This window comes from Jaculus jaculus, chromosome 7 (assembly GCF_020740685.1).
Source record: "Jaculus jaculus isolate mJacJac1 chromosome 7, mJacJac1.mat.Y.cur, whole genome shotgun sequence".
Classification (NCBI taxonomy): domain Eukaryota; kingdom Metazoa; phylum Chordata; class Mammalia; order Rodentia; family Dipodidae; genus Jaculus; species Jaculus jaculus.
Window position 1 is genome coordinate 154,106,357 of NC_059108.1, and position 18,741 is coordinate 154,125,097.

At 49.7% G+C, this 18,741-nt stretch overlaps 1 protein-coding gene across 3 annotated transcripts in view; it reads left to right on the top strand.

The window, feature by feature from the left end:
• Syne3 (spectrin repeat containing nuclear envelope family member 3) overlaps positions 1-18,741 on the top strand; it is an 86,406-nt gene that overhangs the window by 29,602 nt on the left and 38,063 nt on the right. For 2 of the 3 annotated variants that reach the window (XM_045155130.1, XM_045155131.1), the window contains exons 2-3: positions 10,408-10,565; positions 16,750-16,922. In XM_045155130.1, the coding sequence (XP_045011065.1) occupies positions 10,422-10,565; positions 16,750-16,922 (317 nt within the window). In that variant the 5' untranslated portion in view covers positions 10,408-10,421. Of the gene's footprint in view, positions 1-10,407; positions 10,566-16,749; positions 16,923-18,741 lie in introns of those variants that run through there. The other variant, XM_004665611.2, reaches the window with a different exon arrangement.

An 18,741-nucleotide genomic window follows, 5' to 3' on the forward strand; every position in this document is an offset into this window, starting at 1 on the left:
TCAGGCGTGTGACACTGCAGGAGTCTGACTCAAACAGGGCATGGTGTTGTGCCTTGTGGGTGCCTCCTAATGGGATGTGGGTCAGTTCTGAGGGGTTCTGTGAGCCCTGCGTCTGAACAGGACAAGCTGGACTGCGGTGTTTTTCAGCTCCCAGAGAGTTTGCAAGTTGCCATTGTGGTGTTGAGGTTGGTGGTCAGCCCCTGACCAGTGGCACCATGGAGCCAGGTAGGAACCTACACCTGCAGCCTCAGCTTTTCAGACCTTGGGAAGAGAGGATGAGCCGGCATGGTGGCGCCCGCCTTCAATCCTGGCACTCGGAGGCAGAGGGAGGAGGATCGCCGTGAGTTCGAGGCCACCTTAAACTACATAGTGAATTTCAGCCTGGGCGCTAGAGTGAAACCATTCCTCAAAAAACCAAAATAAATAAATAAATAAAGAGAGAGAGAGAGAGAGAGAGGATCTATTGAACTGATCCTAGAGATGGAGCTTAGAGCCTCAGCTGGCGGGTGGCCAGTGTTAGGCATTTTTGTCAGCACCAAGAACCCTGTCTTTCCGGCAAGGCCAGTCCCCCTGGAGACCAAATTGCAGCTTGGTCATTTGCTCTGGAGCCCAGAATCAGGACAAAGGGAGTCTCCTGATAAATAACTGGAGCCACCCTGGCCCTTAGCCTTCCCATTCTACCCCTCCTGCCTCTTCTCTGCCTACGTGATGGAGAGAGATCCCCCTGCAGGCTCCCAGGTGCTGGCTTGTGTGCCCATAGCCCCTCCCCCTGAGTGAACCTCCCACAGCTGCAGAACCTGTGGGGGACTCACTGTCTGCTGCTTTCAGCACCCAACACCCGCGCCTGGAGACATCAGCCTCTCTTCTCTCACAGCCTGTTTGCCTGTCTCATGGTCCCTTTTGTCTCGTGACAGTAGCATGGCTTCTTTGCCTCCATTACATCCATAATCAAATCATGAATGACCTATTAGAAAACTGGTTAAAGGTCACTTACGGTTAATTTACCAGCATGTGGAAGGGAGGCAGTCGAAAATTAGAGTAAAAAGATTTTTATGAATTTAAAAAATAATTGTGTAACTAGTTTACTTTAAATACATTTGGAATCCACCTGGCATAAACATTATCTCCTTTTTAATATTTTACTTCATTTACTTGCAAGCAGAGAGAGAGAGAGAGAGACAGAGACAGAGAATGGGTGTGCCAGGGCCTTCAACCACTGCAAATGAACTCCAGACACATCAAACCTGGGTCATTAGGCTTTGCAGGCAAGTGCCTTAACCTCTGAGCCATTTCTCCAGCCCAGCATTCTCTTAAAAATGAGTTTAGTTTGATGTATTCTTTGTAGTTGACATATAATCACACCCTCATATTTATGGGGTACAGTGTGCTGCAGCCAGCTTCCTTCTCTTTACTGTCTCTTCATGTTTGGAGCCTTTAAACCCCTGCTAGTTCCTCATAAAATAATATCAGGAGCTGGGCGTGGTGGCACACGCCTTTAAACCCAGCACCTGGGAGGCAGAGGTAGGAGGATTGCCGTGAGTTTGAGGCTACCCCGAGACTACATAGTGAATTCCAGATCAGCCTGAGCTAGTGAGACCCTACCTCAAAAAAATAAAAAAAATTTAAAAATTGCATCAGGTCGGCAGAAGGGGCATAGTGGAGGGGGAAGCAAAGGAGAGTGGTAGGAGGCAGTTATGATCATGGTATATTGTGTGTGTGTGTGTGTATACATACATACATATATGTGTGTGTATATATATATATATATATACACACACATATATATATATATATGTATACACACACATACACAAACATATGTATATGGTCAATAAAATGTTAAGAAAAGAAAGGAAAAAGCAAAGGTCTTTTAAGAACTGCTTTCTTGAGTTTGAGACTGGGAAGAAGGAAAGGAGAAAAGGCACGCATGGACTACTGTTCCCCAAATTACACTCTGTGCTAAAATAAAAGGACGTCTCATCTTCTGGAGGTAAATGGGTGAGATTATATAATGTCTGGGATATGCTTTAAAATCACTCAAGGAAGTAAGAAGAATAGATGGGAGAGATAGGAAAGACTGGCTATGTTAATAGTTACTGGAGGTAGGAAGGAGAAATGAGGCTTATTGTACTGTTATCTGCACTCTTACTTATGCTTGAAACTTCCCAGAATATAAGGCATACAAAAATAAAATAAAGCTTTCTTTCTCATTCTATCTCTCAAATAAATTAATGATTTTTTTTTTTTTTTTTGTTTTTTTAGGTAGAGTCTCACTCTAGCCCAGGCTGACCTGGAATTCACTATGTAGTCTCGGGCTGGCCTCGAACTCATGGTGATTCTCCTACCTCTGCCTCCTGAGTGTTGGTATTAAAGGCATGTGCCACCACACCCAGCTAAATCTTTTTTTTTTTTAAATTTATTTGTTTGAGAGCAACAGACACAGAGAGAAAGACAGATAGAGAGAGAATGGGCGCGCCAGGGCTTCCAGCCTCTGCAAACGAACTCCAGACGTGTGCGCCCCCTTGTGCATCTGGCTAACGTGGGACCTGGGGAACCGAGCCTCGAACCGGGGTCCTTAGGCTTCATAGGCAAGCGCTTAACCGCTAAGCCATCTCTCCAGCCCGCTAAATCTTTTTTTTTTGTTGTTGTTTGTTTGTTTTTAATGCTGGCTGGTAGAGCATAGCGGTGAACGCCTTTAATCCCAGAATTTGGGAGGCAGAGGTAGGAGGATTCCTGTGATGACTTAGTGGTTAAGGCGCTTGCCTACAAAGCCAAAGGATCCAGGTTCAATTCTCCAGTACTCACATAAAGCCAGATGCACAGGTGCATTTGTCTGGAGTTCATTTGCAGTGGCTAGAGGCCCTGGCACACCCATTCTCTCACCATCTACCTCCCCCCAAAAAAATTAAAAAAAAAAACAGATCTCCCAATAGCTAATTGGAGTTCAACAATTAGGCTAGAATGGCCAGCCATTGGGCTTCAGGGACCCTCTCGTGTGTTGAAATTACAAGCACCTGCCATCACCCCAAGCATTTTTACATGGGTTCTGTGGATGGAATGCAGGTCCTTACATTTGCTAGGCAAGCACTTTATGAGCCGGACACTCTCTCCAGCCCGACCCTTGCCTTTTTAAAGTGTCACAGAAACAAAGAAGAATATATAATAGAGAATGTGTGTGTCCCATGGAGTTCATTTGCAGTGGCTGGAGGACCTGGTGCACCCATTCTCTCTCTGCCTCTTTCTCTCTCTGTCTGTCCCTCTCAAATAAATAAACATAAATAATAAAAAAAATGCTGTCTGGTAAGATGGCTCAGCAGTTAAGGTGCATGCTTGCAAAACCTAATGACCTGAGTTTGATTCCCCAGATGAACAAAATGGCAATGTGGTTCCGTGGATACAGTGCTTACTTAGCATGAAGGAAGCCCTGAGTTTGATGCCCATTTCACAGAAATGTCTCCTGGACCACCCTCCCTTGATGTGGTCCAGGAGTGACTGGCAACTGTGCGGAGCCACAGCTGTGGAGGCCGTGCTGGGCCTGTGGCAGAGGGCAGGAACCCGGCCCAGACCGGCCTGATAATCTGGGGTCAGAAGCCAATCACCGGCTCACAGACCCTCCCCGCCCCCCACCTGAGAAGACCCTCAGAGACTCTTCCCATTCGTTTTCTGTTACTGTAACAGAATACCCGAGGTGGGCTGATTTATAAGAATCGAACTTGATTCTGGTCTCTGGTTCCGGAGATGGGGGGCAGTCTAAGCACATGGCCTCATATTGTTTTGACTCCTGGTAGCCGTAGAGCAGACAGACACTGAAGAGCAAAGATGGAGGCAGCCTGGCTTCACAACACCCACTCTTAGGGGAACTGACCCAGTCCTTGTAAGGAGAGCTTACTCCCATGACAACTAGCTGAGTCCCTCAATAGCAGTACTAATCCTGCTTAACAACCTAATCTCTTCTTAAAGTCCCCATCACCTCACAACACCTGGGCATGGGAAAGAACTTCCGCCATGTGTTTCCTTGGGCACAAAGAACATCTCAGTCATAATACTGTGCTGTGCTCACTGAATGCACGTGGGGAAACTTGAGGTCCAGAGGGTTAATATGCAGGCTGTAAATCCAGGTGGCCTTCCCTATGCCCATTTCAGTGGTACCTAGCATTCAGGATCCTTGTGGGCTCCCAACCCAGAATGGAAAGTCCTTTCATCTGACTCTCCTGAGACTTTCACTGGACATCAAGGCAGGTGGACAACTTGGCTCTGGGCAGACACTGGGGTGCAGAGGTTATCAGCTTACATAGAAGAGTGTGAGGTCAGCCGTGCGCTCTGGAGCTCCACATCCGATGGTGATGCTCTGAGCAGCGGGTGTGCTTCCCAGAGATCACAGGCTGGACTATCAGGGAGGCGCTGCGAGCTGAGGACCACAGTCTGCTGGGGGCTGGGGCCCATGAGGTGGACGCACGGTGGTTCTGGGAGTCAGCATCCGGATGTGTAGTAGAAAGCTCCGATGGGAGGATGGGAGGCAGCTCAAGAGCTCGCTTGCATTCACCGAGGCCCGAGCTCCTCCATGCTCAGAGGGTGTGTGTGCTGCCCTCCTGCCTCAGGCATCTGGCACTGCCTCACCCTCCTGAGCCTGTCAGTGGCCAACCATGAGGCTCCCTGGAGGGCTTTCAGCAGGATGCTTGGGGCCACCACCTTCCAGGGCTCTCGTCAGTGTGGAGGGCTTTTTGTTCTTTGTGTGTGTGGGGAGGGGCATGCTTGTATGTGGGGGTACACGTGTACATGCATGTGGAGGCTAGAGGATCACATTGGATGTGCTCCTCCTTTGCTGTCTACCTTATTTATTGAGACAGGATCTCACACTTGAACCCAGAGCTCACTGTTGTAGTGGGACTAGCTAGTCAGCTTGCCTGAGGGATCCGTCTCTGCCTCCGCTGAGTGCTGGGATCGCTGGCAGGCTGCCATGCCCACCCACCATTTTTATGTAGGTGTCGGGATCTGAACTCAGGTCCTGTGCTTCTGTGGCAAGCGCTTGACTGATGTACTCTCTTCTGCAGCCTTTATCTGCCAATTCACACTCGCTCGCCAGGCCACGCTCTTCCCGTTAGCTGATGAAGGCTTCGAGCCTGACTCTTGCCTTGTACTGTCAGAGTCCCCCGAGAGAACTAACTCAGGGTCCCCTGAGCTCGGGTCGGAAACTCACCCCACCCTTGGTGCCACTGAGCTCTGCTGACGGCGTTTCCTTCGGCCGCACAGGAGGCGAGGCAGAGCTCCTCTGGTATTCGCAGCGGGGGCCTGGCCCCTCGACACGTGTATTTTTAGGTTCTCTTGCAGCTGTCACACATGTCTTGAAGTGTTGTTTTTTGTTTAACACTGTTTCAAAGTTACAGCAGTTGTGAGAGATCCATGGGCAGATCTTGTGATTTACGTGTTAACAAAGTAGTGCACGTGTGTGTGTGCGTGCGCGCGTGTGTGCGCATGTGCATGCATATGTGTGCCTTATGAATTTGACTTTTAGTATGTGGGATCAGCTTCCTTGAATTCTTTGCAGTTTATCCTTGGTATTTAAAGCCTTTACTCTGAGAAGGGCGTCACAGGAGAAGTTAAGAGCACCCCACCCTGGTCTGGGGCTCATCTGTGTGCTCCCTAGGCAGCTGTCCATCCTGAGCGCTGCTTCGGGAAAGGACCAGTGCCAGCTGATTTGCCGCTGTGGCTGTAGCATCAAGTGGGCACTGAATGGCCACAGGATGTTTTGATCAAGAGACGTAGATTCCCGGAACAATGCCAGCAGCTCAGAGGTCTGGCTGAGCCCCAGCCTACACACCTTGCAGTGTGCCTGTGGGTCACCAAGTCAGCGTGCCTCCCTCTGTGGGCACTTACCGCTCGCTGCCTTTGGTGATCAGAGCCACTTCCCTGTCAGCCAGGGTTCCCAGGATCCTTTTCTGTCCCTGCGTTACTCTCTTTTGAAAAACAAAAGAACTTTTGGAAGGAGACACATACTGCATAAGCTGTTTGGAGCCTACAGTGGACAGCCTGCGTAGGGGCCAAGTTTTTCAAAGGCTGCCTTCAGAGACAGGGAGTGGCTGTGGGTGTGTCTTAAGTTGCTAGAAAAGTCAAAACAGCTCTGAGAGAGAAACAACTTGGAGGCTGAACTCTGACTGGGTACAGCCCACTCTAAGCATCCCACCCCCCAAGTCCGCCTGCCCATGTCCTTTGCCCTGGCATATTTCTGGTCAGTCTCTTTGTCTTCCACTAATTCCTCTGCCCAGTGCCGCTGGGGTTACAGCCAGTTCCCCAAACAAAGCTTGTTGAGCAATTCAGCCAACGTTCAAAAGAGGTGCTTATATAAGAGCAGAGTAACGGCTCTTTCTGAAAAATTTCACAAAGTGCCTGAAACTAAAAAGAAGAGGGTCCAGGGGTGGTGGCGCATGCTTTTAATCCCAACACTCAGGAGTCAGAGACAGGAGGATCTCTGTGAGTTCAAGGCCAGCCTGAGACTGCATAGTGAGTTCCAGGTCAGTGTGAGCTAGAGAGGGACCCTACCTTGAAAACCCTTAAAAGGAAGGGGGAGGAAATGTAGAGAACTTCATTGGTAATCCCACTAGTCACAGAGGCCATAGTGACTCACCCTGTGCTGGGGTCAGAGAAAGCTTCAAATCACTTAGTGAACATTTAGCCCTGGCAGAGACTAGGCTAGGCCACTTCTGTGCACGCTCCTAGCTCCCATTCGGTCACGTGCACCCTGCCAATGCCAGACTGCCAACCCTTTTCTATGAGCTTAGGGCCTCTTGCTACTGCAAGTGAACTCCAGATGCATGTACCACTTGGTGCATCTGGGTTTATGTGGGTACTGGGGAATGGAACCGGGGCCACTAGGCTTTACAAACAAGCTCCCTTAATTGCTGAACCATCTCTCCAGCCCCAGTTTAGTGTATTTTTATTGTTCCTATTTTAATTAGGTGCAGAGCTATGTCCATCAAATATATAATTTGTGACACATTTTGGTATTATATCTTATAAGCTCTTGTCACGGTTATTTGTTAGCTGCTTCAGGCCCTCAAGGGCAAGTGTCCTGTAATAGACTGCAATCCCTTATTGCTGGGTTTGTAGGTTGATTCTAGTATTTTTTTTTTATTAAATTGAAACTTTTTGTGGATCCGTCAAGCGTTGGTAACCATCCTTCCCCTCCTCCCTGCCCCCAACTCCACTCCACTCTTCAGCGGGATTTCTGGTACTCACCATGGCATGTGGTTATGAGCTGTGAGAGCAGAAATCAGTCATTGTGGGAGGGGTAGTTTTTCTCTGTTGCTTAGGCAGGATCTCTCTCTCTAGTCCCAACCCAGGCTGGTCTCAACCAAGCTCACAATGATCCTCCTGCCTCAGTCTCCCTAGTGTTAGTGTTGGAGATACTCATACTGTCCAGTGGTCTTTGTCTCGCAATTGCCAGCAAAATGTCAGGCCCACGGATGACGAGGTGTGAATAAGGCAAAGGGAAGGTATTGAGAAGGAGCTAGAAAAACCCCAGAGCATCTGGCAAGTGTGCTGAGGGTCTTAGCCGGTATCCACAGAAGAGAAAAAGGAAGGGAAAAAGGAAGTTAGGCTTTTTTTTTTGCTTTGGTTTTTTTCTTTAAATATTATTTTATTTTTTATTTATTTATTTGAGAGCGACAGACACAGAAAGAAAGACAGATAGAGGGAGAGAGAGAGAATGGGCGCGCCAGGGCTTCCAGCCTCTGCAAACGAACTCCAGACGCGTGCGCCCCCTTGTGCATCTGGCTAACGTGGGACCTGGGGAACCGAGCCTCGAACCGGGGTCCGTAGGCTTCACAGGCAAGTGCTTAACCGCTAAGCCATCTCTCCAGCCCCATGGTTTTTTTCAAGGTAAGATATCACTGTAGTTCTAGGTTGGCCTCAAGCTGGGGTTAAATGAGTGCCCCCCAACACACTGGGCTCAGCAACAAGAGTCTGAGAGCAGCTGCACCCAGGGAGTGGCTTCAGTGGACGTAAAAAGTTATCTCATTAAGGGGATAAGTGTCCTTCTTCAGCTTGTCTATAGTTGAGGGGTGGTCTCTTGGCCAAGTGACCTCTACAGCCTTAATTAGATTAACTCTTAAGAGAGGGAACCATAATCTCATGATTTTTTATGGTGTATTGCCTATAATTATGTAAGCGGTCAATAAAAAATTAAAAAATAAAACAAAAGGAAGATCCAGAATATATAAAACATTAAAAATGAAATTATTAGGGCTGGAGGGATGGCTTAGTGGTTAAGGTGCTTGCCTGCAAAGCTGAAGGACCCAGGTTCGATTCCCTAGGACTCAATCTCATGATATATTTTTTTTAAAGTTGTATTTATTTGTTAAGCGATAGGGAGGGAGGGAGAGAGAGAGAAGAGATATTGAGAATGGGTGCCTACCTTAAACGAACAGCAGACGCATGCACCCCCATGTATACCTGGCTTACCTGGGATCTGAGGAGTTGAACCTGGGTCTTTAGGCTTTGTAGGCAAATGCCTTAACCCATAAGCCGTCTCTCCAGCCCTGTCATGGTATATTTAACTCCTATGAAGCAGCCATTGCAGGAGTTTGGGCCTGACTCTCAGTGTCCTCCAAGCCTGACGCTCGCCCAGTCATCTACCACTGGGAGGATGGGCACGAGCCACCGTGCCAGGCCGTGTTTTTAATTTTTTTTTTTAGTTAGCATGCATAATAATGGATTTAATTATGACATTGTACTTTGCTCATATTTACCTCCTACTGATCTCCACTCCTTCCTTCCCCCTCACTAGTCTCCTTCCCCAGATTGTCCCTCCGCTCCTTCCCTGTATGCTATGATTAAATCGAGATTCCACATATGAGAAAAGGTATATTGCATCTTCTTTCTCCCCCTCACCCCCACATAGGCTTACACTCCCCTTTTCATGTCCTATGCCCTATCTGTATTTTATTTTCGAGGCAGGGTCTTGCTCTAGTGCAGGCTGACCTGGAATTCATTATGCAGTCTTAAGCTGGCCTCAAACTCACAGTGCTCCTCTTACCTCAGCCTCCTGAGTGCTAGAAGTAAAGGCATGTGCAACCATGCCAGGCATAGAGAGAGAGATTGGGCACACCAGGGCCTCCTGCTATTGTAAACAAACTCCATATACATGTGCCACCTCATGCATCTGGCTTACAGTGGGTACTGGGGAATCAAACTTGGATCGTTAGGCTTCAAAGGCAAACGCCTTAGCCACTGAACCATCTCTCGAGCCCCCATCTGTATTTTTAAAAGATTTTATTTTTGTTATTTATTTATTAGAGACGGTGGGGGGAGAGAATGAGCATGCCAGGACCTCTAGCCACTGCAAACGAACTCCAGATGTATGTGCCACCATGTGTATCTGGCTTATGTTGGACCTGGGTTCTTAAGCTTTGCAGGCATGTGCCTTAACTGCTAAGCCATCTCTCAAGCCCCCCCCCCATCTGTGTTTTAAACAGCATGGGTGCAGATGTAACTCACTGTAATGAAATAAAGTTGTGAGGAGGTGTTTTCTTTGTTTGTTTTTGGTGTGCTAGACTGTACACCCATTCTGGGCAACTTCATCTAGCAACATTGGGCTTACTTTGCAAGGCATCATGGGAGACTGGTAGATAAACCATACCCAATTCCTTTGCTGGGAATCCACATGAAAATAACCTTAATCCAAAGCAGGCTATTGCTGCCAGCCCACACCTGGAACAGCAATACAAAAGAGTGCTACCTGGGTCTTTATGGAGTTCTCAGAAAGTTGCAAGAGAAAAATCCAAGACTGTGCATCTACCATGCAGGGTAAGGCTGGGCACAGCCAAAGGCGTCAGCATGGCGGGTGACCTGTGCCTGTGGGCATGTGCCACCCAAGAAGCAGAAGGGCTTCATCCAAAGTACTGAGTCAGTGGATGCCGTGGCTGTGAGAAGCCCTGTGCATGGCTGTGAGCAGGTTCTGCTGCCGACCCCGCTGTGTGAGGAAGGGACAACACGCCTGCCCCACCCTGTTTATCTGGGGTCAACTTGGGCTCAGATGGGTTCAGCCAGTGCTGAAGGCTCTGTTCCCCAGCTTGAGGCCTCTTACCCATTCATTTTGGGTCACAGCATGCCTCACTATGGGCTCTGAGATCCTCTTTGGATGTCCTTCATCCTGAGCACACAGGCAGAAGCCAACTTGTACCCACTTTGGAGAAGGGAGCAGGGAGGCCATATGCCAAGGGGCATCTCTGCCAACCTGGTGTTCCTGGCAGCAGAAACAGACAGACAGACCTGCTTCCTCCCAGTTTCCAGTCCTTGATGCTTTGAGTTTATCAAGTTTACTAGCTGAGGAGCAGTGATATGGGTGCTGGTATGGTGTGGGCGCTGCCTGGAGCCTTTCTGCAGCCCCTGACCAGGTGCGGTCCTTCCTAGCTCCCACAGGAGCCATGACGCAGCAACCCCAGGAGGACTTCAACAGGAGTGTGGAAGACGCCCAGGCGTGGATGAAGGCCGTGCAGGAACGGCTGCAGCTCAATGACAACACCCAGGGGCCCCGAGCGGCCCTGGAGGCCAGGCTCCGAGAGACGGAGGTAAGCAGAGGCTTGCCGGCGTGGCTCTGTGGTCTTGGCCTTGTTCCTCTCACTTCAGGTTTCCCATCTGTCAGATGGCGGGGGTGGGTTAGAGAAACTTTCCTGTGCATAGATGCCCTGACCATCTTGTTAAATGTGGATGCTGATGGGGGGGGGGCGGTTAGGTCAAGGCCTGATGTTTTGAATTTCTGGGAATATTCCCTGTGTAATATTTCTGGGAATATTCCCTGTATAATATTCCTCTGGTGCAGTCTTTGGGAGTGAGTGACAGAGCCTGTTCTCTGGTCCTCCCCTCCCAGCTAGGACATTGTGCATGCAGGTGACCCCCCCAATCCTCTCCTGCCCCCTTGTAACCAAGGCTCTACAGGTCTGCCCTCAGTGGGGTGAGTAGGGGGCTATGCTCAGTGACAGGAGGACTCTGATCTTCTCCAGCATCAAGGTTCAGCTTCTGTCACCCTCTTGGCATAAGGCAGAAACGTCATCTGTATAGCAGTAACCAGAAAAGCCAGTGCCTTGATGCCTATGAATATGGATTCACTTAATGACATTTTGGACTCACTGGTTAACAAATTTTTACAAAATATTTTTTTGTTTAATTTTATTTATTTATTTGCAAGCAGAGAGAGATGGAGAGAAGAGAGACAGAGAGAGAATGGGCACTCCAGGGCCTCCAGCCACTGCAAATGAACTCCAGACTCATGTGCCCCTTGTGCATGTGGCTTATGTGGGTCCTGGGGAATTGAACCTGGGTCCTTTGGCTTCACAGGTAAACACCTTAACCACTAAGCCATCTCTCCAGCCCAACAATTTTTTTTTTTAATGGACAGAAGGGAGCTTGAGGATCATTTTATTACACTTAGAGATACCAGCAACAGGGCGGACAAGCTGTCCATCTCGTCCGCTGGCAGCTAGTGGGAGGAAGGGGGTGGTGAAGAGGAAAGAGAACCAGACCTTCTGAGTGAGGGTCCGCAGTAGAGGTCAGCAAGAATGTCGGAAAGAGGACACAGTCTTCAGAGAATTCCAGAGCCAAACATGCTTAGGATTTTGGCCAGCATCCAAAGAGATAGGGCCTGAGAAGATGGCTCAGCAGTTAAAGGTGCTTGCTTGTGAAAGCCTGCCCAGCTGTGTTCAATTTGCAAACCACCCATATGCCAGCCACAAAACATGGCACAAATGATGGGTGTTCATTTTCAGCTACAAGAGACACACACACATGCAAATAATTTTTTAAAAATATTTTTCTTGCTGGGTGTGGTGGTGCACGCCTTTAGTCCCAGCACTAGGGAGGCAGAGGTTGGAGGAGTGGAGTGAGTTTGAGACCACCCTGAGACTCCATAGTGAATTCCAGGTTAGCCTGGACTACAGCAAGACCCTACCTCGAAAAACTAAAACATGGCTAGAGAGATGGCTTATGGCACATGCCTGCGAAGCCTAAGGACCTGGGTTCGATTCTCCAGGACACATATAAGCCAGATGCACATGGTGATGCATGTGTCTGGAGTTCGTTTGCAGTGGATAGAGGCCCTGGCATGTCCATTCTTACTCTCTCTTTCTCTCTCCTTCTGTCTCTAATAAACAAATGAATAAAAACAAATCTTTTCAAAAATTGGTGTTACCAGAAAAAAAGAGGTGGTGTCCAAAGTGACATGGAATTTGGGGTTCAGGAGGGTTCCTCCACATTTATGAACCCCAAGTTTGGGTTCATTCCTACCTTTAACAAAGAATTGATAAAGATGTATTCAAGAAGGATAAATTATAAGTTGCTAAGTTTATTTAGGGAGAAATCACAAATTGTGGGGTTTATTTTAAAGGAGAATGGGATCTAGGAAGGGAGGCTCGAGCAGAGTCCTAAACATGTGGGAAGTAGGAAACACACTCTCCTGTGGAAAACACTGTATAACTTATAAGATACCTTTTAATAAAAATTGAGGGCTTTAGAGAAAGACTGGTGTAGAGCCACAGGCACCCGGAAGGGAGTTGGTAAGGCCCATTTAAGAGAAACTGAGGCTTTCCAGGAGAGATTAGGGATTAGAGCCGCAAGCAGGTGGAAGACAGAACTTAGGTGTCTATGCAGGGAGACTTAGAAGGAGCAACCATGGCATCTGCCATGTGCTTTCCTGTGAAGGGAAGTTGAGAGGACAAATGGTGAGGCTCAAGGAAGAATAAGAGAAAAATTATCAAAGCAGAGACCAAGAAATTCAGAGGAGAAATGAGTAATGAAGAGAGTTACGCTCATGGTCACCCCAAGTTTAAAGAAATGACACAGGTAGCGGGCCTGGGGTTAGTGGGAGCACCCACGTGGTAGATCTGGGGTGTAAGGGAAATACACACGTGGTAGATTCAAAATCCAGAGGAAAGTCGTGTGTGTAATCAAAGTGAAAAGTTATCCAAAGCTACAAAGCAGAGGCAAGCAGAAGAGTTCCCCCAGCCCAAGATGCAGTGTTATGCTCTCCCCTCCCTCTAGCCCGGATGGGTGGGGAGTCCAGAAGAACCCCACAGAGAGAAAAAAGCAAGACAGGAAGACCAGAGCTTCTATATGCAAGGCGAAAACCTGATCGGTTTGTAGATTTGGAGCGTGGATCCCCGGGTCAGCTCACCTGGGCCATCCATCTAGGTGGTGTGCTGGACTGTGGGCAGCAGGGGCGCGGCACACATGGTGGTACCTGGGTCTGGAGGGCTATTAAAGTGGCTGCCAGTCCTCTCTCACACGGAAAAAAGGCACTGAGGGGGGTGGAGATAGGAAGATCATTGGGACAAAACGAGGAGTTCCAGGTTCAGTAAGAGGTCCTGCCTCAAGGAAATAAGACAGAAGAGTGACAGAGGAGGACACCTGACATCCTCTCTGGCCTCTGCACGCTTGCACACAAGGGCCATCAGTCTGAACACCTGTGTCTGAGCATCTCCGTCTCTCTCTCTCTCACACACACACCCTCTTCTGTCTCTTGGAGGACTTCCTCAGTCTTCACTCTGCCTGCTCCCCAATCTGTGTGCACACAGAGGCACCAGGACCGGTGGGGGGGGTCTCCTTTAGTTCAGTGTCATGATGTAGGAGGGCGGGAAGGCCTTTTGTTACCATCTCCACTGGCACGCTCCCTGGCCACCACCATCTGGGCAGTTGAAGGATTCGGACCATCACCCATGTGCATATGTTGAGGGAGGACTTCCTCCATGTCTTACCAACATGACATGCAGAAGAGAAGGGCTGGGGAGATGGCTCAGAGGTTAAGGTGTTTGCTTGGAAGCCTGCCAACCATGGTTTGAGTTCCCAGCTCTCACATAAAGCCAGATGCCAAGACGCTTGTGTCTGTAATCCCAGTGCACTGACAGCGGTGGGAAGTAGTGCTGGGAAAATCTGGAAGCCTACGGGCCAGCCAGTCTGCTGCACACAGTGGCAAAGCACCAAGAAAGACCCCGTCTTAAAGGAAGAAGAGGACATGCTCCTAACTGCATGCACACGTCCACCAGCCCCCCCCCACACACACACTTACACACCCACAAAAATAGTCCCACCAGGTGGACCATGCAGGAATTGTCGCTGGAAGAAAAAGGGGAACTGAATAGTCGAATGAGCTGCTTGAGGTCACACAGGTGTCAGAGTCCCACACCTACCTACCAGGAGCCCTTCCTTACTCCATGCAAAGAAGGATCAGGGACAGCCAGGCTGCTGGGACACGAGTGACAAACTGCCTGTCAGCCCCTGGGGACTTGAGGTTTACTGAGTAAGTAAGAAGTAATAGTAAAGGAGAAATGAATAAATAGATAGTTAGATTCAGGGCTGGGGAGGTGGCTCGGTTGGGAAAGTGTTTGTCTCGCACACACGAAGATCTGAGTTCAGTCCCCAGCCCCCACATGGTACGTGTGTGTGACTAATCCCAGCACGGAGGAGGTGGAGACCAGGATCCTTGGGGTTACTGGCCAGGCCAGCCTATCTGGTGAGCTCCAGGCTCATGAGAGACCCTCTCAAAGAAGGTGGACACCCTTCCTGAGGGCTGCCCCCGAGGTTGTCCTCTGGCTTTATCATGCACATGTATACGTGCCCCCCACCAATGTTTTCCTTCCTCCCTCCCTCTGCCCCTCCCTTCCTCCCTCCCTTCTTTTCTTTTTTTCCTTATTGGGGAGAGAGAGAATGGGCTTGCCAAGGCCCTAGCTGCTGCAAACTCCAGACACATGCGCCACCTTGTGTATCTGGCTTTATGTGTATATTGGGGAATTGAACCTGGGTCCTTTGGCTTTGCTGGCAAGTGCCTTAACCGCTAAGCCATCTCTCCAGCCCTCCACTCACAGACGAATGCTTGTACACACATGCAAAAATAAAGAGGTTCATACCGTCTGCAGGAAATGGACAATTAGTGGTAGCAGGCACAGAGCGTGGGCCAGGCTGTGCGCTAACTTTAGCCCTGAGTGACATACCTGTTATGCTTCGCCCTCCATAGGCCTCGAGAACCAACTTCAAGTGGCAGAGGTCACACCAGAGCAGGGAGTGGCCTTGGAGTTGGGCCAGCCACCTGACTGCAGGCAACCTTACGCCAATGAGCTGGCATAGTCACAATTAATGACAATGGCTGAGGTTAATTAGAGATGTGCTGCCTGCCGCAGCTCGTGCTTGTCCTTTATGAAACTGGTGCCAAGATGAGATTAAAGAAAGGTGTGATTAAAGAAAGGTGTGACTAAAGAAAGATGTGGGGTGTGCCTGTGAGAGCAGAACAAGGAGGAGCGAGGGCCAGGCGGGACCTTGGCCATCAGATGGGAGCATTATGGGTCTCTGTAGGCTCTCAGGGAACTTTGGCAAGCCCTTGGGGTGTCCTTGAGGAAATCACCCATTGGAGGACCGGTGTCTCTTGGGAACAAAGCTGTGTAGAGTGACCCTCACTGGCGGGAGCAGAGCCCAGGTGCCAAGTACAACACAGAGGGCTGATTCTGGAGCCTTGGCAGCGCAGTGGCTTCCTGGATCCTTACAGCAGACCTGAGCACGTTCCCTCATGGACGTGTGCACCGTGGTGCACATTTCCTCTTTCTTTAATTTTTTTTAAATTTATTTGAGAGAGAGAGAGAGAGAAAGAGGCAGATGGGGCTGGAGAGATGGCTTAGTGGCTAAGGCATTTGTCTGTGAAATCTAAGGATCCAGGTTTGATTTTCCAGGTCCCACGTAAGCCAGATGCATATGGTTACACGTGTGGCTGGAAGCCCTGGTGCACCCATTCTCTATCTCTCTCTCTCTCCCCCTCTCTCCTTTTCTCTGCCTCAAATAAAGAAAAATCTTTAAAAAAAAAAAAAAAGAGGCAGATATATATATATAGAGAGAAGGGCTCACCAGGGCCTCCAGCCATTGCAAACAAACTCCAGACTCATGCACCACCTTGTGCATGTGGCTTTACGTGGGTCGGGAATCAAACCCCTGTCCTTAAGTTTTACAGGCAAGCACCTTAACTGCTGAGCTATCTCTTCAGCCCCATTTCCTCTTTATTTGTTTGTTTGTTTGTTTATTTATGCGAGAGGATGAGAGAGAGAAAGAGGCAGATAGAGACAGAGAGAGTGGGCACCCCTGGCCCTCCAGCCACTGCAAATGAACTCCAGATGCATGTGCTGTGGTGTGCGTCTGGATCACCTGGGTACTGGGGAGTTGAATCTGGGTCCTTAGGCTTCACAGGCAAACGCCTTAACTGAGAAGCTATCTCTCCAGCCTCCTCCTCCTCCTCTTCTTCTTTTCTTTCTTTTATTTTTATTTTTATTTTGTTTTTTTCAAGGTAGGGTCTTGCTCTAGCCCAGGCTGACCTGGAATTCACTCTGTAGTCTCAGAGTGGCCTTGAACTCATGGTGATCCTCCTACCTCTGCCTCCCGAGTGCTGGGATTAAAGGCATGTGCCACCATGCCCGGCCTCATTTCTCCTTTTTATCCTGACTAAAATCCAAGAAGTTGATCATTTATGCCACTTTACAATGAACGTGAAAGCTGAGTCCAAGGAGAGATTAAGCCATGGTCCAGGGATCAAGGGCAGACCCAACCTCCAAGGCTTCGCCTCTCTCCTTGGAGCCCTTAGTGACTTGCTGAAGGTCACAGCTGAGGAGCTGCTGGACCTTTCAGCACCAGCTTCTTTGGCCTCCAAGTCGCTGCTCTTGGTGCCAGACATGGGCTGTACCTGTTGGCATTTTGCCTGACCCAGAAAAACGGCTTTTGTGTCCACAGAAAATCTGCCAGCTGGAGCCAGAGGGGCACGTGAAGGTGGACCTGGTGCTGCGGGCAGCTGAGGCCCTCCTGGCAGCTTGCCGCGAGGACCAGAAGCCAGAGATCCTGGCCCAGCTGCGGGATATCAAAGCCCAGTGGGAAGAGACAGTCACTTACATGACCCACTGCCACAGGTAGGACGGCAGGTCAAGGGATCTAGGGAGACCTGTGTCCTCAGCTGCCATGGACCCTCTCTGTGCATCACCGTGCTGCCCTGGGCCCCTTGCCTGAGGGACGGCTATTCAGTCCTAGGAGTCCCGATGTCCTCTTGGGATTCAGGCCAGCACCACTTGCCTCTTTCTAATTACACTGTAGTTAGTGATGACTGTCGCCCCTGGGAACCATCCTTCCTTGCCAGCCATCACAACGGACTGCTCATGCATGTCTCCTCCAGCAGAGTGGCCCTGGCATAAGAAGGCTTGGCTCTTCAGTGCCTGAGCCAAATGCCTACCTGGACCACGGAGCCAGGCTGGGCGAGGAGCCGCAGGGGAGACCCAGGCTCTCACAGGCTTGGCATTGATTCTTTTTTTTTTTTGTTTTTCGAGGTAAGGTCTCACTCTGGTCCAGGCTGACCTGGAATTCACTATGTAGTCTCAAGGTGGCCTTGAACTCATAGCAATCCTCCTACCTCTGCCTCCCGAGTGCTGGGATTAAAGACGTGCGCCACCACGCCCGGCTCTTCTTTTTTATTTAATTGACAACTTCCATAACTGTAAACAATATCCCATGGTAATTCCCTCCCTCCCCCCACTTCCCTTTTGCAACTCTACTCTCCATCATATCCCCTCCCCCTTTCAGTCTCTCTTTTATTTTGATGTCATCATCTTTTCCTCCTGTTATGATGGTCTTGTGAAGGTAGTGTCAGGCACTGTGAGGTCATGGATATCCAGGCCATTTTGTAAGGAGTGCTACCCTTCCTCTGGCTCTTGCATTCTTTCCGCCACCTCTTCCACAGTGGACCCTGAGCCATGGAAGGTGTGATGGACATGTTGTTTCAGTGCTGCGCACTCCGGTCACTTCTTCTCAGTGCCATGGTGCCTTCTGAGTCATCCCAAGGTCACTACCTGGTGTTGATTCTTGTCCAGTTGGTTCCTTCCTGTAGGACTTTGAGAAAGTGACCTGACATCTTTGAGCCTCAGGTGCTTCCTCCGGTCAATGTGGGCAGCCCGGTGCCCTGTGAAAGTAGTCACAAGGGTGGAAGGGGCCAGTGAACACCAGGACAGAGGCCCACAGGAGGCAGGGGCTGACTCCGCCCTCACGGTGCAGTGGATGAGGGAGAGGGACGACCGCGCAGTTGGCCGTCTTCCAAACCGTCCCACGCGAAATTCCGCACAAAGTATCTTGACGCTGGCTGGAGAGGAGAGCCATCTCCATATTAGAGATGGGGGAAGTGTGGGTTCCCTGGGAGTTCAAGGTACCCTGGAATCCTCACACAGGCCTCCAGTCCTCCTACAAGGAAGGCAGCCACTAACCAGCCTGCAGATAATTGTAGGCTTTTTTTTTTTTTTTTGAGGTAGGGTCTCACTCTAGCCCAGGCTGACCTGGAATTCACTCTGTCATCTCAGGGTGGCCTCAAACTCACAGCAATCCCCCTACCTCTGCCTCCCAAGTGCTGGGATTAAAGGCATGCGCCACCACGCCTGGCCAGTTGTGTTTTGTCCAACATTAGGTATGGCCCCAGGGACCAGTCTCCTCCCAACTGCTAGCCTGGCCATTTGGTAAGGGCCTGCGACCTGAGAGGAGTGGCCGGGGGATCTGTATGGTGGCACTAGGGCCACCCAAGCTGCATGTCCCCGCTCATTTGGCTCAAGGTACATCACACATGTGGGTTTGGCTTCACCTTCAAGCTTTTGTTGTTATTGTTGTTTGAGGTAGGTCTCACTCTAGCTCAGGTTGACGTGGAATTCACCATGTAGTCTCAGGGTGGCCTCGAACTCTTGTGATCCACCTACT